This window comes from Protopterus annectens, chromosome 1.part2 (assembly GCF_019279795.1).
Source record: "Protopterus annectens isolate FY-2018-M chromosome 1.part2, PAN1.0, whole genome shotgun sequence".
Lineage (NCBI taxonomy): Eukaryota > Metazoa > Chordata > Ceratodontiformes > Protopteridae > Protopterus > Protopterus annectens.
In genome coordinates, this window is record NC_056727.1 from 969,056,421 (window position 1) to 969,079,720 (window position 23,300).

Consider the following 23,300-nt stretch of genomic DNA (forward strand, 5'->3'; position numbering starts at 1 on the left):
ACAGAATAAAACAACCAGAAGTTTAATTTGTGATGAGGAAATCAAAATATTTGGTTGTCCTTATTTATACATCATAGCAAAAGGGGGGTGTATACACCATATCAGGTAGACCCTATCTTAGATGATTTGTTGATTCAAGTACAGTCTCAGTCATATTTTTACGTCTTACCTGACTCAGAGGGACAACAGGCCGCAGAAATACCTCACTAAAAAAATCACAGGCCTAAAGCAGATGCCTAATGTTGACCACCTTAAAAAACTCCAGCTATACTCTTGTCACATATCGTCTACTCCGAGGCGATCTCTGCTTAACATACAAGGCCATGTCAAACCCATAGCTGTTGGACATGTTACACTTAAAGAAATCTCAATCCCTCAGGGCCACACGCTCCAGGGATCTAAACCTTGTCATCACAATAAACAAAACATGCTGGAGGGATAGGTTCCTGACCCAGAGACTCCCCAGACTCTGGAATAGATTGCCCATACATGTCAAGCAGAGTGCCTCTTTGGCCCTCTTCAAAAGGAACCTTGATGATTGGATGGGAGAAAGGAAATTCACCCCATGGATCATGTCAGTCGCCCTGCTAGACAGGGGTCCAGGGAAATAAATAGTGTGGGAAGAAATAGCAAGGGAATTGTTATGGTTAGGCTTGTATAGGCCCTAGGGCCGATAGCCTAGTACCAACCTATGAAACTATGGAAACAAGGGAGGTAAAGAAAAGAGGGGTCTGAATGTAAATATTAAGTTCATAGGTTCATAGGCTCATAGGTGTATACTAGGCTAATGACCACTGGGGCCTTTATAAGCCTAGCCAACCATCCCAAATGTATCCTGCTAGTTTATGTGCTGGTCTTAAATCTAGCCAAGCTTCCCAAATGTATCCCACATGATTATTTAACTTAGAGGACATTTTAAAGGTTATATGTAAGCTAGGGCAATACTTATAGGCTACCTCTAGCCATAAGAGACATAGGTGCCAGACTTTAGGTATATTTCCAGTTTCCCACTGGAAAGTATAGAATGGAGATTGGAACATAATTTGCCAAAACTGACAAGGGAACCAAGTCATTTTTGCCAAAAAAAATGGAATAGACTGGAAGGAATGTTAATGAAACCAACGGAGTCAGAAGAAATCAGCATTGCTATTGTTCTCCCTCTGAGTCATGTAAGAAGTAAAAATATGACTGAGACTGTACTTGAATCAACAAAGCATCTAAGATAGGGTTTACCTGAAATTGTGTATACATCCTCTTTTGCTATGATGTATAATAAGGACAATCAAATATTTTCATTAAATTCCAGGAACAGTAGGTCAAGGTGGGTCTATATCACTTCAACGAAATGGCAGAAGTTCAAACACCATAGGTTCGAACTTCTAACCTTGAAGTGCAAAACCATCGAAGGCTTAGAACAACGATTTTTTTTCCCAGGGGAAAAAAATCGCTGTTCCGAGAAACACACAAACACAGCACAAGCACACCAAAAAAACAGCAATCCACACACATACACTTAAAATCCCACATCTAACCCTATACTAAACTGTATATACACTACTATCTATCCACTTACCTTAACCCAAACTCTAACCCTAAGGTCCGTCACTATAGCACACTCACCTGACCCTTGCCCTAACCCTAACTCACCTATCCCACCCTAACCCTAAAGTCTGTCACTATCGCATACCCACCTCACCTGCGCCCTAACCCTAACTCACCTAACCTGCGCCCTAACCCTAACATCCGCACAATTGCACACTTACTTGAACCCGACCCGTAACTTTCCACCACAGTGCTGAAAATTGCGAAGCCACAGAAACGGCCCATCAAATTCTTTCCCTGGGAAATAATTTGGTGTTCCCCGGCTTCGCGATAATCAGTTTTCGAACTTCACTGTTCGAACATATGGTGTTCGAACTGCTGAAGTTTCGACAAACTGACAGGAACCCGGTCAAGACTTTGTTGTATAAGGGATCATGATCTCACTAAAAGATCAGTCAGTATATTTGGTAAAGATGCAAAGAGTAAGTGGGAACAGTATTACTGTAAAGAAAACAATGGTGTTAATAATTACTGTTGGAATGTGTATTTCAAGGGAATCTTTGAGAAAAAGAGAGAGGAATGAAGCAAACTCATTGGGGATTGAAATAATTTCTTGGCAAAGATAAATTATTGGCCAGAGTAAATGTTTTTTGGAAGTGTAAACAAATGAAAGTTGAAAGGGCACTCCCTTACAACTTTTTGATGTTTACTAACAGGACCTTAAAAAGTATGATTTGAATGAAACAACTGATGAATACATTTAGGAGCTTGTCAGGAGATTCAATATTTGTACCTACAGAAGCACTGGCTTTGGAAATTAAGTGGCGTTCAGGTGGTAATTGTAGTCTTTGACCCTCCCGCAAAGAAACAGTATAGCCTTCAGCACAGAAACTACAAAAAAAAAGAAAAATCAGGGAGCATTAAGATGAATGGGTTCCATTACTTGTTACTCACATTCACAATATAAAATTGGTTTTGTATTGGCAGGGAAGCAATATAAGCAGGCATCATTATCTTGGTGATATTCTTAAGCAGGTTTATTTAATAAGATAGTACATCAAATTATGAAATGGGTCTAATAAACAGATAATATAGGGCAGTATATGGATGGCATTTTGATTTGAACAAAAGGAATGGAAGATCTTTATCTGCATTATTTGATCCTGGAAATTTTAAGGACTCATAACACAGTGGGTTAAAATGAAATCCACACAAATAGCTCAACCATAAGTGAAGTTAATTGGCTTAATTCTTGGCCTTTGTGACGAAGTCTCGATTATGAAAGAATTACTAATACCTGTAGACAAGACTACCTTGTGACAGATTCTGTGTATGGTTACATTCTGTAGAGATTTCATTGAAAATGTTAGTTACTCACCTAAATCTTTATGTGAAAGTTTGAAAGGGAAATCAATAAAGGAAAGATACCTGTAAGCATAATACAATTACAGTCAGTAGTAGCATAAAGTCTGGTAAGCTTGTCTCCTCACTCTTTCTTGATCTATCAAAAGCATTCAACACCATGTCACACCAAAAACCACTTCTAAAGCTGTATTAACTAGATATCTTATCTTTATCTCTGTGCTTTGGTTTCATAGTTAAATATGGCACAGGCAGTAAAATGGACAGAGGTTTCAGCCTTTGTAAGTATGAGTTATCCATCAATTCTTGGACAGTTATTAGACGCTCACTTTACAAATGAATTTCACACAACTACAAAACATGCCACCATATTTCAGTATGCAGATGACTCAACTCTTACCTGTACCGCCAGTTCTTACCAATCAGCAGGCAGCACTCCTACTTAAAATGGAACAATGTTATAAGAAAGTTGCTAGATATGGAACAAACCATTACTTTAAAACTCATAGTTCTCTTATCAGTAAATGGTTAGATCTCATTCAACATCTATCTCTCAGCTGCTGGTAACCCACAAACTTATATATTAACCAGATATCTATCCTGCATTACAATCTATTGTTCAGCCCTACTCCCCAAGTAGAGATCCTTAATTAGGGTGCAAGTCTTAGCTTGCCATTTCTAAATTCTGTAACTCAGCAGTTAACTCACTTTTCTCAAATTGTGCTTCAGAAGCATGGAACTCCATCCCTCTCTCTACAAAAACATTTAAGTCTCACCCAAAACAGCATCTGATGAGTATGCGGTTATGCTCATGCTCATCGCTTGGTTATCCCAAACTAATAGCCAATGTGCACAGATTTCAACATAGCCACATACATATAGGATATATCCATACATATTGCAAAAGACACTTCTTCAACTCACCTCCTACTTTTTCTTTCACCACAAGTTTTTTACACTAAACATCCCATAGACTCTTGCACCACTTGCTCATGCTCATCTCTACTTATAATATTCTTCTCCTGTTTTCACCTTCAAACTTTGTTCCCCTCTCAGTAATCCATTTACCATTTCTGCCTTCCCCCTTCTATACTTTCTCCTACCAACATACCTACTCTTATTTCTACATATGTCCATCCTCTCCTCATTGCTGCATCACCCCTTAAAATACAATCTGAAGTAGGAGTGTTCATTTGTCTGCAACCTGTGGGTTACGGATCCGATATCGGATCCGAGCCGGCAACTTGTTTCAAGCTAATGGATCCGAGCTCCTAGCCCCTCCCTTCACCCATAATCCCCTGCTAACCCTCCATGACCTCAGATCTAGTTTGCCGCGCTTGTGATGGCTGGATCTTTTTGAGCTCTGTCAGATAAGTAAAAAAAAAGTTAACTTTTTGAATTATTTCTTGTCAGGAAATACTTTTTTTGTTTAAAGTAATATTTGTATAGTGTGTCTGTGTTAGGTTCCTTAATTTTTTATTAATACCCTCCCTTCGCTGGTCGCTAGTGTGTGAGTGTTTGTTGTGTGTCTTTGGGGCCTGTGTGTGTGTGTAGTTGTTTTTCTTCTTTTTTAGTTAAAAAAAAAAAAAAAAAAAAAAAAAGGAATGGCTGAGGCCCCAAAAGCCATATTTTCTAAATGTACAGAGTGTGGCCATAAGCTCTCCCCAGCTGATGGCCACACTCGGTGCATTCGGTGCCTTGGGGTTGAACACCTCACCTCGGGCTGTACTATCTGTGCAGCATTCAACCCCAGGGCACTGAAAGAACGGAGGTCGAAGCTGGTCCTGGCGGGACTTCTACCCCCGGATTCAGCTTTGGCCTCCGCTACTTCTGCTACTCCTGTGGCTCCATCACAGCCTGTGATGGTTGCCACTCCTGCCCCCTGCCTCTGACTGGGACTCAAACTCCCGCTAAAGTGTCGGAGGCCAGGGAGGCCAGGAGGGAGAAGCACCACAAGCGGTGGGCCGAGACCTCCGTTTCGGCCCCGCCAGCTAAGCGGGCTTCTCCCTCCATTGCTTCTAGGTCTCCTCCTCCTCGGCTCCGATCCCCTTCTTTCTCCCCAGGGCCCGAGGAGAAGGAGACTCGATCTCCATCGAGGTCATCGAGGCGGCATTCCAGGCCTGCCTCGGTGGCCTCTTCGAGATCTACATTCAGTTTATCTGATGCAGACTTGGACCGGATGATGCGAAGGTTCATCCAGGCCCAGCTGCAGATGGGAGTGCTCTTGCCTCCCCCCCCCTCAGGGGGGGAGCTCGACACCTTTTTTCCACCCAATTGCTCCTTCTCCGACCAGCTACACGGGTTCGGAGCGCTCGGAGCCGAGCAGCCTTGGAGCCGGGGGTGGGTCGGCACTGACAGTACTTGGTACTTTGGATCCGACCCTACCCTCGAGTCTGTCGGATCCGACCTCTCGGAGCCGTGGTCCGAGCTTCGGATCCGGGGGATTCAGTGTGCCTTCGGCTCCGTTCAGGTCGGAGCACACTGGTCTCTCGGATCCGACGATCTCAGCGCCGGCTCCGATCCCTTCATCGGATCCGAGTGGGAGCCGACTTTCGGATCCATTGGAGAGTGGCTCTCCCTCGGCATTCGATGTTGTGGAGAGGGCTCTGTTGAGAGCATCCGGACCCCCGGTCCTTGCATCGACTCCTCCCTGCACTCCCACTCTGCTGGGCCAGGCTTCCATCACCCGGCCAAAGGGACAGCCTGCTTCGATGTCACAGATAGTTCCATTGGAACAAGATGTTGCTGGCGAGGCCTCCTCGGACAGTCCCCCCGAGGAAGCTCCCCGCAAGTGCAAAAGGAGGCACGTGGACTCCCCTGAGTCCTTAACCGAGGACACGGACTTGGAGGAAGGGGAAGGCTCCCCAAGATCACCCCCTGAGGATGTCTCCTTTAGAGACATCATGGAGATGCTAAGAATTAGAGGTGGGTGGTCTGTCCCCAAGTCTTTCTCTGACGAGTCCGTGTTTCTGGAGGCATTCGAGGCAGGCCCGTCTACCTCCTGGATGTCCCCTCCAGCCAATCCCCTGGTGGACCTTATTACCACCAGGGCATGGAAGGATCCGGACACCATGGAGCCAATACCCAAATGACCGGGCAGGATTCTTAGCCCCCCCCTCAGACCGGTCTCATTGGAGTAAGGGCCCCCCTGTAGATGCCATGTTGACGGCGGCAGCCACAAAGAGGGAATTGGCTCAGGAGAGTCCCTCAGTCCATCCACCGAGCAAAGAGTCCCATTTGATGGATCGCTTAGGGAAGCGAGTCTTTAGTTCAGCGACCTTCTCAGTAAGGTCTCTGAACTATATGGCACATGTCATCAGGATGCAGCGGGATCTTATCAAAGAATACGCTGCATCCCCCCCTGAGTCCATGTCGGAGGAGGATAAACAATTGTACTCCACCCGAATGGCCACTCTGAGATCTATTTCAAACACCTCTATGCGGCTATTGTCCCACACCACAGAGGGAGCTGCTAGGGCCAGAGGAGCAGGCCTAGTCATGAGACGTCAGGCCTGGCTCCGTCATTGTGACTTTACGGAGCCCTTTAAAGCATCCTTCGCGAACGCCCCCTTTGATGGTTCTGCTCTTTTTGGCAAAACAGTTCACGAGACGCTTGTCCAGAGCGAGAAGGACGGGAAGACGTTGCCTGCCGTCAGAGCCCGCTTCTCTGCTCCCCAGCGGTCCTTTTCAAGGAACCAAAAGGGTCAGAAGAAGATGTGGTTCCGAAAATCACAACATTCCAAACCAGCTCCGGACAATCAGTCCTACTGTGGCAGAGGTGGACAGGGAGGACGTCGCCCTAGGGGCAGAGGGGCTCCGAGAAATTTTGGGTCCAGAGAACCTTTCTCTGAACGGCCCGCGCAGCAGCCCTGAGGGCTTGCCCGGCTGCTCCACTCTGGAGGCAGTCGGGGGGCATTTTTTGAAGCATCTAGCGGCATGGGAGTCCATCACAACAGACCACTGGGTGCTTCGCATCATATCCAGAGGGTACAAAATACCAATTCTCCATGTCCCCCAATCCAGGAACCTCCCCGATGTACCACCCGATCACAGGGAGGCCGCAGCCGCAGAAATACAGCAGCTGCTAAGAAAAAGAGCCATCCAGCCCATCCCCCAAGACCAGCTCGGATTAGGGTTCTACTCCAGGTTCTTTTTTGTGCCAAAAAAGACGGGGGATCTGAGACCCATCCTAGACCTTTCCCGCTTGAACCTGTCAGTAACCAAGGAAAAATTCCGAATGGTCACTCTTCAATCTATCCTCCCCCTTCTGAGGGAGAACGATTGGATGTGCTCTATAGACCTCAAGGATGCATATTACCACATCTTAATGGACAAACGATCCAGGAGGTTCCTTCGCTTCCGGCTGGGAGCCAGTCACTACCAGTTCAGGGTCCTTCCCTTTGGCCTCACCACAGCCCCCCGGGTGTTCACCAAAGTGTTACCAGTGATTGCGGCCCACCTGAGACTCCAGGGAATTCAGGTCTTCCCGTACCTGGACGACTGGCTCCTGACCGCACCAACAAGGCATCTACTTTGCTCAGCCAGAGACTTCTTTCTCCATCTAGCCCCACAACTAGGCATTACTATCAATGTCGGCAAATCCCTACTGGCTCCAACACAGATCATAGAATTTATAGGTGCCAGAATAAACACCAGAGATTTGCGAGCCTTCCTAACTGTGGAGAGAATCAGAAATCTTCAACTTCATGTGCGGGCTATCTTTCATTCAGAGGCTTCACCAGCGGAATTGATCCTGAGGGCACTAGGCTCCATGGCAGCAGCGATTACACTCCTTCTATGCGCCCATTTGAACATGCGAGTCCTGCAATGGACTCTGTTAGTGCAATGGTCCTTCCTATCCCTCCCTCTCCACCATGTCATTGCTATCAGCAAGGCTTGCAGAAGGGCGTTACTATCGTGGCTCCAACCATCAAACTTCCATACGGGCCGCCTCTTCTGCACCTCTCCCCCATCGCCACGGTGACCACGGATGCTTCCCGCCTTGGGTGGGGGGGGGGGCATTACTCAGGCAGGACAGTCCAAGGCACGTGGAACGATACAGAGACCTCCCTGCATATCAATGTTCTGGAGATGAGAGCGGTGCTGTTAGCGTTGCAAGCACTTCAGAGCTTCCTCCCCGCAGGAACGATTGCAATTCACTCGGACAACATGTCAGTGGTCTGGTATATCAACAAACAGGGGGGAACCAGATCTTATCCTCTTTGCCGCGAAGCCATGAGAGTGTGGGAATGGGCGATCTCCACCAACCGCTTTCTGATTGCAACGCACATTCTGGGGAGGACCAACATCCTAGCGGACAAGCTCAGCCGCACCCTTCTTACCCCCTACGAGTGGTCTCTCAATCCTCTAGTAGCAAAGCAGATATTTGCAACATGGGGGGCAACCCTGCTGCGATCTTTTTGCATCTCCATCAAACGCCAAATGCGACAATTTCTTCGCTCTAATCCCCCCACCAGGGGAATCTCCAAGAGACGCTCTGGTGCATGCTTGGCCACCCGGACTACTCTATGCCTATCCTCCTCTTCCAATGATGATACAACTCTTACAGAAAGCCTCGCGGTTGGGGAGCAAAATGATTCTCATTGCCCCATTCTGGCCTCGACAAATTTGGTTCCCTTACCTGTGGTCTCACCTTGTGAATCACCCTTGGATTCTAGATCCCATCCCGGATCTCATCTCCCATCCATTGGACTTGCCAACTCCAAACCTGGACAATCTGAAACTGACAGCTTGGTTGCTCCAGTTCCACTCCTAGTTAGGACTCCCGGTATCTCTTCACCAGTCAAAGCCATCCTTGTGGCAGCACATAAGCCCTCCACCAGGAAGGTATATCACAGCAAATGGAAACGTTTTTCCATCTGGGCGGAGCGCCGAGAGCTAGATCCCTTTACGGCTCCTCTTCCATCCATTTTAGACTTCCTAACTGAACTCTTTCAAGAAGGTGCTAGTTGTTCAACTGTCAAAGTGCAATTGGCAGCCATTTCTCATTATCATGTGGGACATGATACAGGACCCTTGATGTCAGCCAAATTGTGTTAAACCTTTCTCAAGGGTACCTTTTTACTTAGACCTCCTGTAAAAGAAGCCGTACCCCCATGGGATCTTACTTTAGTTCTTCAAGCCTTGACTGCTCCACCCTTTGAACCCGCTGCTTCAGTGGACCTCAAATTCTTGTCATGGAAAACGGCATTCCTTGTAGCCATTACTTCAGCGAAAAGAGTGTCGGAACTTCAGGCTCTTTCTGTAAAACCTCCATACCTGATTTTTCACCCCGATAGAGTGTACCTCAGGATCAATCCCTCCTTTCTTCCCAAGATAGCATCAGAAACCAACATAAACCAATCCATAAATTTACCAGTTTTCTTCCCTAAATATCAAAATAAGGGTGAATACAAGCTGCACTCATTGGATGTTCATAGGCAGCTTTGTTTTTATACCCATAGGACGGCTGACCATAGACAATCCGACCAGCTGTTCGTTTCCTTTGCCAAATTTAACTTGGGGAAAGCTATCTCTAAAGTATCTTTATCTCGCTGGATTTCCCAATGTATCCTGCTAGCTTATCAAGCCTCGGGTAGACCCGCACCAGAAGGAGTTCGTGCTCATTCCACTCGCTCCATTTCTACTTTTGCGGCTTTCAAGTCTAGAGTTCCTTTGGATGATATTTGTTCTGCAGCCACTTGGGCTTCATCTCATACCTTTATCAACCACTACAAGCTAGACCTGCTTTCTAGAGGGAGAGCATCCTTTGGCTCTGCGGTGCTTCGTAATATCCTTCCATGATGGCCACCCAGGGTGCAGGTAGCTGGGGACTCTGTCCCACAGGTTGCAGACAAATGAACAATCCTACTTCAGATTTAGAAGTTATGTACTCACCATAACATTACATCTGAGTAGGTAGTTCATTTGTCTGCAACCATCCCCCCCTCCTTCCCCCTGACCTTCTTGGATCTATTAGTTTTTTTTAGGTATCCTTTCTTGGATATATATGGAGAGGCAAACTCGATCTGAGGTCATGGAGGGTTAGCAGGGGATTATGGGTGAAGGGAGGGGCTAGGAGCTCGGATCCATTAGCTTGAAACAAGTTGCCGGCTCGGATCCAATATCGGATCCGTAACCCACTGAAAAAAGGTCTTTTTAGGTCCATTCAGGTTACCCCAGTAAATAAATACTATCATAGTAATGAAAAAAGAACGTCATATAGAGTTATATACAATGTTTTCATATAAATATTTAAGTTAATAATAATTACGTTGATACTAGTGTTGATCATTAAATAAACAAAAAAACAAAATATAGTAGAACCAAACCACATCCAATATGCAGTAAAAAACTTTTAATGTTGAGTGCTTTCGCGATAAATTTTGCCGCTTCATCAGACAACAAAAAAACACATCGCTTGATATTTAAAACAACTTGTGCCCAATAAAAACACAGAAACAATTAACAATCAATTAAAATGAATTGTAAGACAATCAAATATTAAAAGGCATATGCATCAACATTTTCATCTAACCAAATTCCTTGCTTGTAAAATAGGCTTTATAGATGCCTCATCATTGACCTCTTGAGCTGCAGCCATTGATTGACTCTAAACAGCGCTACACCCATTAAATAAATTATATGATATTTTATTTTCTGTTATGAAGTGAGAAGCATAGTTACATACTTGCACCATATACTAAAGCCTTAGCATGAGCATTATAGAACTGTGAAGGTGCCAGTTATGAAATTTGTAAGATTAAATCATGCAGTCTAGAGTATGAATTAATTTTATAATTTATGTAAGGCCATGTGAACATAGAGACTTCTATTTGGTGCACAGATTAGTAGAGAACACTGTTATGAATTGCTTAAGGAAACCGCAAGCAAGTGCAATGCATGAGGCAGTATCTTTGTTTCCTTGGCCTACTCAGGATAAACATACATCATTTGCTGCTTTATTTATTTATTTGTGTTTGTTTTTTGAGTAGAGCGCTGATCTCCGTGGAACTTTTTCAGACTCAGCCCAGGAGCAGTGTGTGGTTAAGTGACTTGTTCAGAGTCACAGAGTTAGGCAGTGGAAGCTGAGGGAGTCAAACCTTGCACCAAATGTGTTTTACACATACCACAGGTACAGCACAGCAGCACAGCGGGTTGCTGTACAGGTGCAATGCCAGTCATTTCAAAACATTATTTTGTTGCTTTATGTAAGTGTTCTATCTGTGGTAAAGAGAATTCTTGTTAGTACAAATAACTAATTTCTGTAAATTTATTGGAAATATTGAATGCTATTCTAGTCTCTTTAGACCCTTAATTTGGCATCCCTGTTGTCTATGTTTGACAGATATCTGGGCCGCAAGCTATTGTGCAGGGAACAGCATCTCATGTTTCCAGCTCTCTGTCTCTCTCTCTCTCTCTCTCTCTCAGGATGCCTCTGTTTTCCTTCAGGTTGTCCTTACATCAATCTGTTCACCTATTTTTTCCATAAGCAGGGAGTACTAAGGTCTACATCTCCTACACTCTGGATATTCACTCACAGCTATACTGTTATTTAATTTAAGAGTAAGAGGGCATGAGCCCTAAACTGGAAACCCTCCTCAGCTTAAACAAGCAAATAAGACTTCTTGTGAAGTCCTCCAAAGCAAACTGCAAATCCAAATTAGCTTCCTCAACTAAGGATAACCATAAGGCATTCTTTAGTTACATCTGTAACCTAAAACGAAAGGCCCAGATGTGTGTTGAACTGGTAGTTAATGATACAACATATACTAAGCCTGTGTGTACATAGCTAACGTGCTGGCCAGCAGGTTCTGTGAAAACTTCACTCCCCTGTCCTTGCCACATGAACCCCATGACATCCCTACCACCTGTCCCATACCTTGTATCTCTGAAGAGCAGGTCGTAAACACCATCTCTAAGGCCAAAAGCACAACATCTATAGGACCTGATAACATACTAAGCTGTGTCCTACATGGGCTCCAACAAGAATTAGCAGCACCATTGGGTACACTTTTCAGTCATAGTTTAAGCAGTGGCTTCACCCTAGCTGGATGGAAAATGGCCACCATTATTCCCTTGCACAAAGATGATGCTTCCATTGATCCTGGGAACTATAGCCTTATTAGCCTGACTAGCTTTATCTGGAAGGCCGTGGAGCAAATCATCATGGACCTTATTAACAAAGATATAGGTAATCTCCAAACACTTGACACTACTCAGTTTGGATTTGTCAGAGAGAAATCATGCCTGTTAAACCTTGTGGACTTCTTCAAGACAGTCACCAAGGCTTTGGATGAGGGGAAATCTGTGCATGCAGCCTACCTAGACTTAGCTAAGGCTTTTGACACTATCTCCCACTCAGGCATCATTGAAAAACTCACCCAGCTAGGTATTAACCCTTCTATCATTAGATGGGTCACTAACTGGCTTACTGATAAAACTCATATAGTCAAAATAGGGGAATCTACCTCCAACAGCAGACCAGTAACCAGTTGTGTTCCACAGTGATCCTGGGACCTCTACTGTTTGGAATCTATTTCTTCATAGTACAATCAACAACTAAAGGTTTGTGGCTGACAAAGTTTGCTGATGACTGCAAACAGGGAGTGATCATAGAATCTCCAAATGATGTTAACATCGTACAAGAGGGTCTTACACAAACAAATGATTGGTGCCAAAGTCATGGCCTAAAACTGAATGCAAAAAAATGTATTATTATCCCTTTTGGTAAGAGTGATGTTCCTGCTTTCTACTGCATCAGTAGCAACACCCTAAGTACGCACTCAATGGTGAGAGACCTGGGCACACAGGTTGACAGCAACCTTACCTTTAATCACCGTGTCTCCATAATGGTAAGAAGGGCATTCTATATTGCTAATCTCATAAGTAAGGGCATTGCCTCCATAAAAAAAAGAAGCTATAACTTCACTGTACTCTTCCACATCAGGCCAGTAACTGAGTACAACTCCACTTTTAGTATGTACCTTTCCAAGCCCCTGCAGCAATTGGAGATCACAAAGGGTCCTCACAAGGTAAATTCAAGGTCTTTAGCATCTGTCCTATGTGGATCATCTGAATTCACTGTCACTTTATTCTGTTTCATACAGACTACTCAGAGATGATCTCTACCTTGCGTATAAGGCATTTTCTGACCCAGCTGTATTGGAAATGTTGCATATCCACAAGTCAAATCGTACGCAGTTTACCTGCTCTAAAGACCTTAATCTGGTTTGTGACATTAAAAGAACCGGCTGGAGGGACAGATTTGTCTCCCAGAGGTTACCACACCTTTGGAACAGACTCCCACTTCATGTCAAGCAGGGCACCTCACTGGCCGTCTTCAGATGCAGTCTGGATGACTGGATGAGTAACTGTAAATTCACCCCAGGGGTTCCACCTGTGGCCCTCTTGGATAGGGGCTGATCTTGGAAATACTAGTAGAACTTGGTTGGGCTTGTAAGGGCCCTAGAACCATTAGCCTAGTAACTTCCTATGATCCTGTACAATTTATCATCATAGAAGGTTGGACAAGTCAGTCATCTGCTTTGCCTCTCTAAGAAAGGTGCACTTGCAAACAAATCTGATCCAACTGGATTTTTTTTTTTGTCATCAGAAGGCTGAACAGTCACTAGTCGGCATAGTGATAAGACAACCTGGTGGGATGTGGCTTACCCAGTACTGGTTTCAGGAATGTTTCCATAGCAGTCATATGTCCCATGGCTACCTAGTCATCAAGACAAGTTTACTAAGTAGGATCATCATACCTCTCAACCTCTTAGAGCAAGAAATCTGGACAAAGTCATAAATAAAAGTGGGACAAAGGCTCAAAACTGGGACAGTTTTTAAATGTTGCTCTTACAAACTTAGAAAGTTGATAGAATAACAGCTTTTGCATTAACATGTATTTTCTGAATGATATAAAGTCTGAAACTCAAATGTCTGAGATTATTTTCTAACTTCAGTCTTTAATGATTTGTCACTAATTTCCCAGAAAACCACAATGTTATGAAAAACGGACAAAAATATGAGGCCAAAATCTGGGCAGTCTGTGAAAATCTGTACAGTTGAGGTATGATCGACATTTGGACCTCAATTCCAGGCATACAACTGAAATCTCCAGATTTTCCCTAAATGTCCATATTTTTGCCTCATATTTCTGGTATGTACCTCATAAAATTTGTGTTTTTCTGGAAAATCACTGAGAATTAAAGTCAGTAAATAATGACATAGGTTTGAGTTTCAGACTTCATATGCTTCAGAAAATGCATTCCAAGACAAATCATGTTGTTCTAGCATCTACATTTATAAGAGCAATATTTAAAATCTATCCATATTTTGGGTTTTTGTCCTCCCATTATTTTAGGCTTTGTCCAGATTTCTTGGGCTAAGAGGTTGAGATTCCAAGAACAGTGAGTTGTTTGGTACATCATTATACATATTTCACTGATCTACTTCCTTTATGCCTTCCTGCCTGTTTCTGCCATGTTTTTTGACATCCAAGTGTTTCAGTCAGTGTAGAAGATCTGCCAGAGTAGAATAAAATGAATATGAAAGTGCTCAACATACTATATGACCTTTGAAAGGATATTCTGTAGTAGGTGCTTTATTCTCACTCCTTCCCTCTTGTCTTGGACCCTTCAGCTGCTTAGTCAGGACAGTAGGTCCACCTGAAAATGTTATTTTTTTTCATATTTGTAATTTTATAACTTTATAGGTGTTTTCTTCATGCACGTGCTACTGCTATTAAAGTGGGAGTTAGGAACTTAGGATGAATGAGAATGGTCACCCTGTGCCCAGGATAGGGGAGCCAATAATGTATTTCATACCCCTTGCCTCCTCAGGTTCCAGGCTTATTTATCACTTGCTATGTTGTAACACGTATGACTATTTAAATAGCTAAAGATTAATGCTTTGTAACATATATATTTTTTGCGTAACTTCTTGCTCCTTTTTAAACTGTATGTGTGGCTTCTGTCTGTTTGTAACTCCAGGCTGAAACTGAATACACGCATTGAGATCAGTATTCTGCTTTGGTTAACACAGAAAAAAAGACTCAGAGATGTTGGAATACAAATGTTCAAGAAAAAGCCATGAGGGAAGGAACAAAGCTCCAGTCATGTTACCCCAATAAATATTACTATAACAGTAATAAAAATAATATTAGAATAAAACAAATTTATTCAGGTGTTCTTCTCACTACATTATGTCCTCTTTAAGGTACGCTAATATGGAAAATGTTATTCAGTTGCTGCTTAACATTACTGTACTAAACAGAGACCTCTTTAGAGCTGTTATATGTATTGAAAAATAATATATTAAAAAAGTTTCTGGTTGTAAAGTACTGCTGCATTACTGTAAACTGCTTTTTTATTTTATTTATGCAGGACTAGGTGTTGGCAGTTGTAGTCAAACCTGTATTTTTATTTTTCAGGAAACCTTAAAGATGCTGCCCGAATCCTCACTGACTCCTTTCCATCACCTGCTGGCGTCTACCTTCCTTTGCTGTGGCAGGAAAATCAGTGTTACCACTCTCCTGTGGTGCTTGGCTATGCATCAGGAACATTCACTGCCTTAGTCAGCGTGCCTGATACTGTTCTGGGTGGGGAAGATTTTTGTTGATATCTTGATATTATTTAGTATGAAGTAAAATAATGGAAAAATAATGGAGAACTGTGAGTTGATGAAACTGGTATGCTTTAATGTTTTGTTTGATCATGAGTCAGTGAATAATGCTTCCTTGATTGAGGAGACAGTACAGTGGGAACAGAGTCAAACTAGCTGTGCGATAGAAATGGGAGATTTCATGAAAAAAACTCTACTAAAATTCTGCAAGGAAGTTTGGGTTGCAGATTCAATAAACCCTACATGGGCCGCTTAAACTGTTTTCACGTCGTGGCATGACACATACCCGATAGCGCACAGTTTTGTATTCAATCAATGGCTCTACGTGGTGTGTATAGCCATGCAAACACAGTAAACAGTGTGCATGCTAATTACAGCATAAGCAGCTGAATTCTATGCTAATCAGCCAATCCAAGATGGAGGATTCAACAAGCAGTAAAGCAACCATGTAGACTCAGTGCTGATTTTCCCTGCAAATTCCAAAATCTATTGGAATGCAGCCATGGAAACTAAGTTACATGGAAAGAATGTTAGGGCTGCTGTTGCTCTTATTCATGTGTATGTGCAACAGGCCCATGTCTGTGCTGCTGCTGATAGACCACGTCCAAGAAGGAGAAGGGTTTTTAGACCCCATTTAACCTTTTAAAATCTGCATGCGGTGGAAATTATAGAGCGCTGCAGGGTGGATAGAAATACACTACAGAAACCATGCAACCTCTGTCGTCCTCAGCTGAGAGCAAGTGCAAACCAAGGGGAACAAATCCCAGTGGAGACTAAGATATGTGTAGCACTTAGACTTTTAACTACAGGAACATTTCACAGACCAACAGGGGACATGCTGGGGGTGTCACAGGCATTAGCATCCAGGATCCTCCACCAGTTCCTGAATGCTATGCTGCAACAAGCCAGCGAGTGCATACATTTTCTCTGTACAGCTGAGGACAGAGCCAGAACTATGCAGGAGTTCTACACTGGGTGCCATAGACTGTACGCATGTAGAAATCACAGCACCACCTGGGGAACAGGGAAGGGTCTACATAATTAGAAAGGGCTACCACTCTGTTAACTGCCAGGTCATGTGCAATGCTAAGGAATCATCCTAAATGTGTGTGCTGGCAACCCAGGCAGTTACCACAACTCACATATCTGGCACAACTGTCAACTTTATAAGATGTTTACTAGGGGGTTATCCCACAGGATCGTTTAAAGGGGGATGCAAGTTATGCACTGGAACTATGGCTGATGACACTCATCAGAAATGCACATAAACCAACTGAAGAACACTATAATGTAATGGCTGTGTTCTGCTAGCATCAGACAGAGTCAGCCCTTTAAGGATTTACTTAATAAAGGATTTTCGACTGGAAACAGACTGCCTGCCTTGCTTGGATTACTTTTGAATACTTAGTAATGCAGTACAATTATATATTTTCTGTTATTACTTTTTGTTTTGTTTTGACTTAAAATGAGTTTACGTTCCCTACTTCTACTACTATTGTCTGATCTGATTAATATACAGTGATTAACTAGAAATATATGGACTGAGAATCTTCCACACAGAGACGTTTGTTACACTGTTTTATATGTCCATTAACAATACATTTAACTGAAACATGGATGACACGTCCACCCCAAGCCCATATGTAATGAACCAGAATGTGTTAACTGTATCAGTCTTATAACTATCTCCCCCCCAAAAAAAATTATTAAACCAACTTAAGTATTGCTTTCAGTATTTTACTGTAGTAGAAATATTTAAAAATTTACATAGATAAGCCTGCCTGGAAACTCCTCCTGGGACATACTTGTCTTCATTTGGCATCAGTGGTGGTTATGTAGCAGGCCCCCCATCCCCAGTAGCCATCTGTCCACAGGCCAGTGCAGCTGCTCTACTCCTGGTCGATGAAATCATGTCAGTAGCCATATGATGCAATTGATCATATGTCCTGCTGCATCCCCCAACAGCGTTCACATTGTTCGCAATCTGGTTCCAGATTTGCATTCTTCCATACATATCCCCATGTCCTGTCTCAAGCAGAAAGGTACCATGTTGCCGAAGTCCGTGGACAATGATGATGTTTTTACAGTAGGTGACTTAAAACACAAAAGAAGGATACTACAGAAATATCACATAAGTAAAAGTCCTGCTTAGATATAACACATATTATCAGATCTGATATTTTCATTCTGTCCTCAACTTATGGGTTTGGATCTGATCCCTAGGATCTGACTTGGCCATTGCAAAAGCTCATGGCAACCAGAAAATCTCGAGCTACAGCCTTACTCACAATGCACCAACCCCAATTACCTCAGATCTTGTTTGCCACTTGAAAGCAAAAAACATGGTTACAGCTTCTCTTTTTTTCCCCTATTATGGCTGATCAAGACAAAAGCCTGGCTGGGTTTAAAAATGTGAGAAATGTGGACACAAAATTCCTTTCTGTGATGCCCATACACTCTGTGTGTACTGTTTGGGTCCACTCCGCCTACAGGAAAACTGTGCAATATGCCATTCTTTCAACCCCAGGGCTCTGGTGATACATAAAAATAAATTGATCCTTAAGGGGTTGCTTTCCTTTTCTTTTAGAGAGGCATTATCTGGAGCTTCCCCCTCCTCTAGTACATCTAAAGGAAAATCTAAGAAAAGACCTTCTTCAGATTCATCTACTCTCTTGGATCCTGAATGAAAGAAAATTAAGTCCTTTGATCCGACCTCAATCTCGGATCCAAAACTATAGAAGACAGATACCTCAGTCTGACACCTAAAATGACCAAACTTATGTCAGATAAGAGTGTTTTGGATCTGCAAACATCGGATTTGACACCGGATATTCCTTGGCTTTTGAGAACTAGATATTTTCCTTCAGTGGACCCAGTCCCGTCGAGGGTCTCTTCACCAAGACCAAAGTCCCCATCACTAGTTTCTACTTTCTCTTCCAGGAGCCTTACTGAAGAAGATGTGGAGAGGTAAGTGAGAAAGATTCTCTCAATGCAGAATGTGTCAAATGCCCTTTTGGCTCCTACCCCTCTGGGTCAGGAGATCCGACCTTCGACTATACCCCCCAAGCAATTTCCTCCTCGAACTCCACTGTCGGTCTTGGAGTTTTCAGATCTGAGCCTTCCGGACTCATCAGCATCAGATTTAAGAATTGTTTTGTCCTCGGATCCGAAGTTCATTCTGAGTTCTTTGGTTTCTTTGGATCCATTGGGCTCTCGGTGCCAGGGCTATCCTGTCGGCTTTGGGAGATCTCAGTCAACTCCAAAGTTTTCAGAGCCATTTTTGCACCTCAGGGCATTGGCATGGGTTAGTTCACTTCTGACTTTGGCCTTGGGGGAGTTTTCCTTGGAACGGGAGGGGACTACTTGTCCAAAGGCTTGTCCTTATGAATCTGGGGGTCTTCTTCCTGTCTTGGGGAGGTCTGCCTTTGAGGTAATGGAGAGAGCCTTGTCAGCTTCCTCAACAAAGATGGTTCCCTTCCCGTCAGATCCTCAGTCTGCAGGCATGTCATCTCTCTGCATAGAGTCTCATCTATCCTCTTCCCAGGGACAGCTGATACCGAAACCCCAGGCTTCCCAGCAGCGTGTCCACACGTCTTCTGATACCTCCCCAGAGCATCCCACTGAGGAGGTCCTGAAGAAAACATCATGCAAGAGGAAGCACTTGGACTCCCCTGAGGAGTCAGTCACAGAAGATACGGACTTTGAGGAAGGTGAAGGGTCCCTGCAGTCACCTCCTGATGATGTCCAGTATGGAGACATCCTTGAAATCCTGAAACTGAGAGGTGCCTGGAAGTCCAGCAGCCCTTCATCTGAGGAATCTGTATTCCTAGAGGTATTCGGTACCGGTCCGTCTACCTCCTGGATGACTCCACCCACCAATGACCTTATAGATTTGGTGTCTCAGTGGGCATGAAAGACACTGGACACCATTGAAACAATCCTTTGGAGGTCAGACAAAATTTTGACAGCCCCTGAAGATAGAAAATTTTGGACAAAAGGTGTACCTGTAGATGGCATGGTTATGGCTGCGGCCACTAAGAAGTAACTATCCGAAGAGAGTTCTGCTGCCCATCCTCCAAAAAAGGATTCTCGAATGATGGCTAGATTTGGGAAACATGTCTGTGCTTCAGTGACCTTTGCATTGAGATCTCTCAATTATTTGGCACATTTCACCAGGTTGCAGAGAGGCGTGATTAAGGAACTCTCTGCTCCTCTTTCCATAGCCATTTCTGATGAGATACAGGCATCTGTCACTTCTCAGTTGGCTGTCCTGCAAGCAAATTTCAATTCCTCCATGAGGTTAGTCTCGCATGCAGCTGAAGGAATCTCAGGGCAGTGAGGTTCTGGCATTTCCATAAGGAAGCATACCCTGGATGTGCTTATGTGATTTTGCAAGTCTTTGTTCATCAATGCTACCTTTGATGAAACATCTTTGTTTATCTCCAACATTAAGGACACTTCATTCAGGTGTGAAAAGGATGGAAAGACCTTGTCTGCCATGGATGTACATTTTTCCGCACCTCAAAAATCCTTCTCCAGAAATCAACAAGGTGCTGGGAAAATGTGGTTCAAAAAATCCCAGGGCCCTTTCCAGGATGCACGTAGAGTGATTTCCCCCAAGGCAGAGGGGGAATTCAAAGAGTAGACACCACCTGTAGATCAGAGTGTATGTGCTGTATCTTTAAGAAGCATATCAAGGACTGAATGTGCACATATAAATACCGGGCATGTGCTATTCCCAGTGCCATTTTGAGAGTGCAGCCAGAGAGTGACTGCAGTAGTTGGTTTGTATATACGTTACTTAAGTTAAAGTCAGGAAACTTCTATCATGATGTGTTTGTATCTAATAAAGCTGCTTGAACAGAACCCACAAAGGCTCTTCTATTGTGCCCAAAGTAGGAGAGTGATATGGTGTCAGAACCAGGATTCCAGAGAATGATATTTGGAGCCTTAAGATACAGAGATAACAGTGAAGGTAAACTAAAAGAAACAAGCACGAAAAAAGCCCAAAAAGAATTAAAGGTAATGAGATTTCTCACAAACTCCTTATTTTATAAAAAAATAAAAAAGATGAAACAGAGCATAACAAGGGCACAAACCGCATTATTAAACAAGTGGTAAGCACAAAAGGTTTATTAACTAAGCTAAATGTTTAAGATATTTGATAAAATGATTATCATAAAAGCAAAACGAGTATGTTTAAAGCAAAACGAGTGTGTTTGAGGCAAAACAGGCATGTTTAGAGTAAAACGAGCAAAAGAAAAGTACAATGGGCATGAAAAGAGATTAAACGAGCAAAATGAATATAATAAGACAAAAAGGGCACATTGGGCATAAACAAAGCAATGTGACTGCATGTTTTTTGGTGAAGTGCTGTATGTTGGCATAACTATGACTTTGTATTGTATCAAGGGCATAACTAGAGTTACTCAAAGTATCTCAAAGTGTGTAAAAGTGCTTACAGTGTGTGCTTATTACTGTGCATGTACTCTGAAGAGTTATTTGTGTACAAAGTGCAACTATTTCATGAAGCACAGTCAAAGTATAGCCATTTTGAAAAGTTTCTTGTGCTGGGTGTGTCTGTTCACAAAGTGCCACCATTACAGAGTGTTTATTGCACTGTGAAGAATTGCCTAGCAAGGTACCACCATTTTGGGGAATTTCAGTGTGCTGGTACTGTTTATTCACAAAGTGCAATTACTTTGAAATGTTACTGACTCTGAGCTTTTTCTGCCCAGTCTTTTCACATCTTGCAGTCATTTGAAATGTTTCTTAAACTGATAAGGGGTGATTTCTTACAGTACAGTAATTTCAAGAGTATTACAGTGCCCAAGAGACTTATTTTGCAAAGTTCAGTTATACAGAGTCTTGTTGTGCTATTGGGCAAAGTCACAGATACTGACATAAATTTCTGACATATGTGTATGTGTTTGTGATTATTTGCAAAACCCTTCACTGGTATGTGTTAATATGGCAGGCCGATTTTGAAAGCCCTTACCACTTGTATTTGGTCAGAATATTGCTGAAAATTGGAGAATATCTGAGCAAGTGTACGATACTTTTATGCACGCAGCTTATTCAGATAAAGATGCATGCACCATGGCATTCATTTTGCTAAACCTACTTGAGTCAGAGGCCATTAAAAGAGAGCATACATGTGTGTATGGACCAGTAGTACAAGAAGAAGAAGATGAAAATCATCATGTTGTTGTACAGGCTGAATCAAGGGAAGACCCTGAGTGTTTGAAATGCAAATTCAGAGAAATGTATAACCCCCAGACAAATATTACATTAGAGAGGCATTTGTTTTACATGAGGAATCAAAACCAGGGGAATCTTTTGCAGCTTATATAATTGACCAAAGAAACAAAGCTAAAATATGTCGGTTTGCTGACTTAAAAGATGAGTTAATAATTAAAGACAGATGCGTGTGTGGTAGTAATAGTGCTGCTGTGAGAAAGATTTTGCTTCGTGACAGTGATTTAACGTTGAGTAAAGCCATTGAGATTTGTCAAATTCATGAAGTTACAGAAAAACACACAAGTGTGCTTGCAGGTGACAAGAGCATGGTTTCAGCAAGCTCCAGAGCAAATGTAGGCAGCATGCAACACGTGGCAAACAGAAGTAGGCCTAAGCACGTGGCAGCCGCAACCCCTGCTGGCTCATCAGGGAAACCATGTAGTTTTCCAGCAAGTTCTAAGACCAGTTCAGCATACTCTGTACAGTACAAGGGTGAGTCAGCAAAGTGCTCAGTGCAGCACAAACATGAATTAGCAAAACACAAGTCCAGCTTTATTGTTAACTGTCGCAGTTGTGGTGCCAGTCATGAGTCTAAAAGAGAGAAATGCTTAGCATTTGGTCAGCAATGTCACAACTGTAAAAAATGGAACAATTTTCAAAAATTTTGCAAATCAAGTAAACCCCACACGGTTGTAAAGAAGGGTCACATAAAAACAGCAAGTTGATCAAGTGGAGCCGCAGCAGTCAAATTTTCATGTAGATGGTGTATCAGTAATTGATGAAAGAGTTGATGCAGTGAATCTATTGGCAAACAACAAAGTGTTTTGTACAGATCGGATCAATGGTAAATCTACAGCGCTTAAGGTTATATCAGTGGACACATTTGCTAAAGTGAGAATAAATGAGCAACTCATTGTGGCCACTAGTGCGAAACTTGTTGCTTAGGGGGTTGAAGAAATTCAAACCGACAGCTCAGTGATACTTTCATGTTATTTGGCTAAGAACTGTTACAACTTATAAAATAGAGCCAAGCAGTGTCAAGTCCACAAATTAAACTCAAAAATAAACACTGCCACGGCAGGGATCCACACCACGAAAATCTTTATTTAAACAAATGTACACAATTGAGCGCTTTCTTCCCTGCTACCAGGGATTTCATCAGAATCTATTACCATTCCCAGTTTTCCCCTATAAATACTTAAATTACCTCATGATGTCACAAACTACTAAATTAATTGATGAATTTTAAAGTGCTAAGTGCATTTAAAACATGTTAAAAACAATATAATTACCATATACCTATCCACATTTTAAAAGCAACAATAAAAACTTATAGAATACAATTCATACCAAATGTTCCCATAAAACAATTTCAATTTGTGAATTCCACTTTTCTATTTAATATAGGCTTTATTGTAATGATTTCATTTAAACCAGGGAGTAGGCTTGCTTGTAATTTTATTTGCCACTTAATTTCTCTTTCTTCTATAAATATTCTATAATCCCCACCCCTTGGATTTCTTAAAACCTTT

General features: G+C 42.8%; 1 protein-coding gene across 1 annotated transcript in view; it reads left to right on the top strand.

The window, feature by feature from the left end:
* The window catches only part of LOC122792200 (tumor necrosis factor alpha-induced protein 3-like), an 887,411-nt gene that overhangs the window by 681,077 nt on the left and 183,034 nt on the right, over nucleotides 1-23,300 (top strand). The window contains exon 5 of the mRNA XM_044059930.1: nucleotides 15,338-15,505. Within this exon, the coding sequence (XP_043915865.1) occupies nucleotides 15,338-15,505 (168 nt within the window). The remainder of the gene's footprint in view (nucleotides 1-15,337; nucleotides 15,506-23,300) is intronic.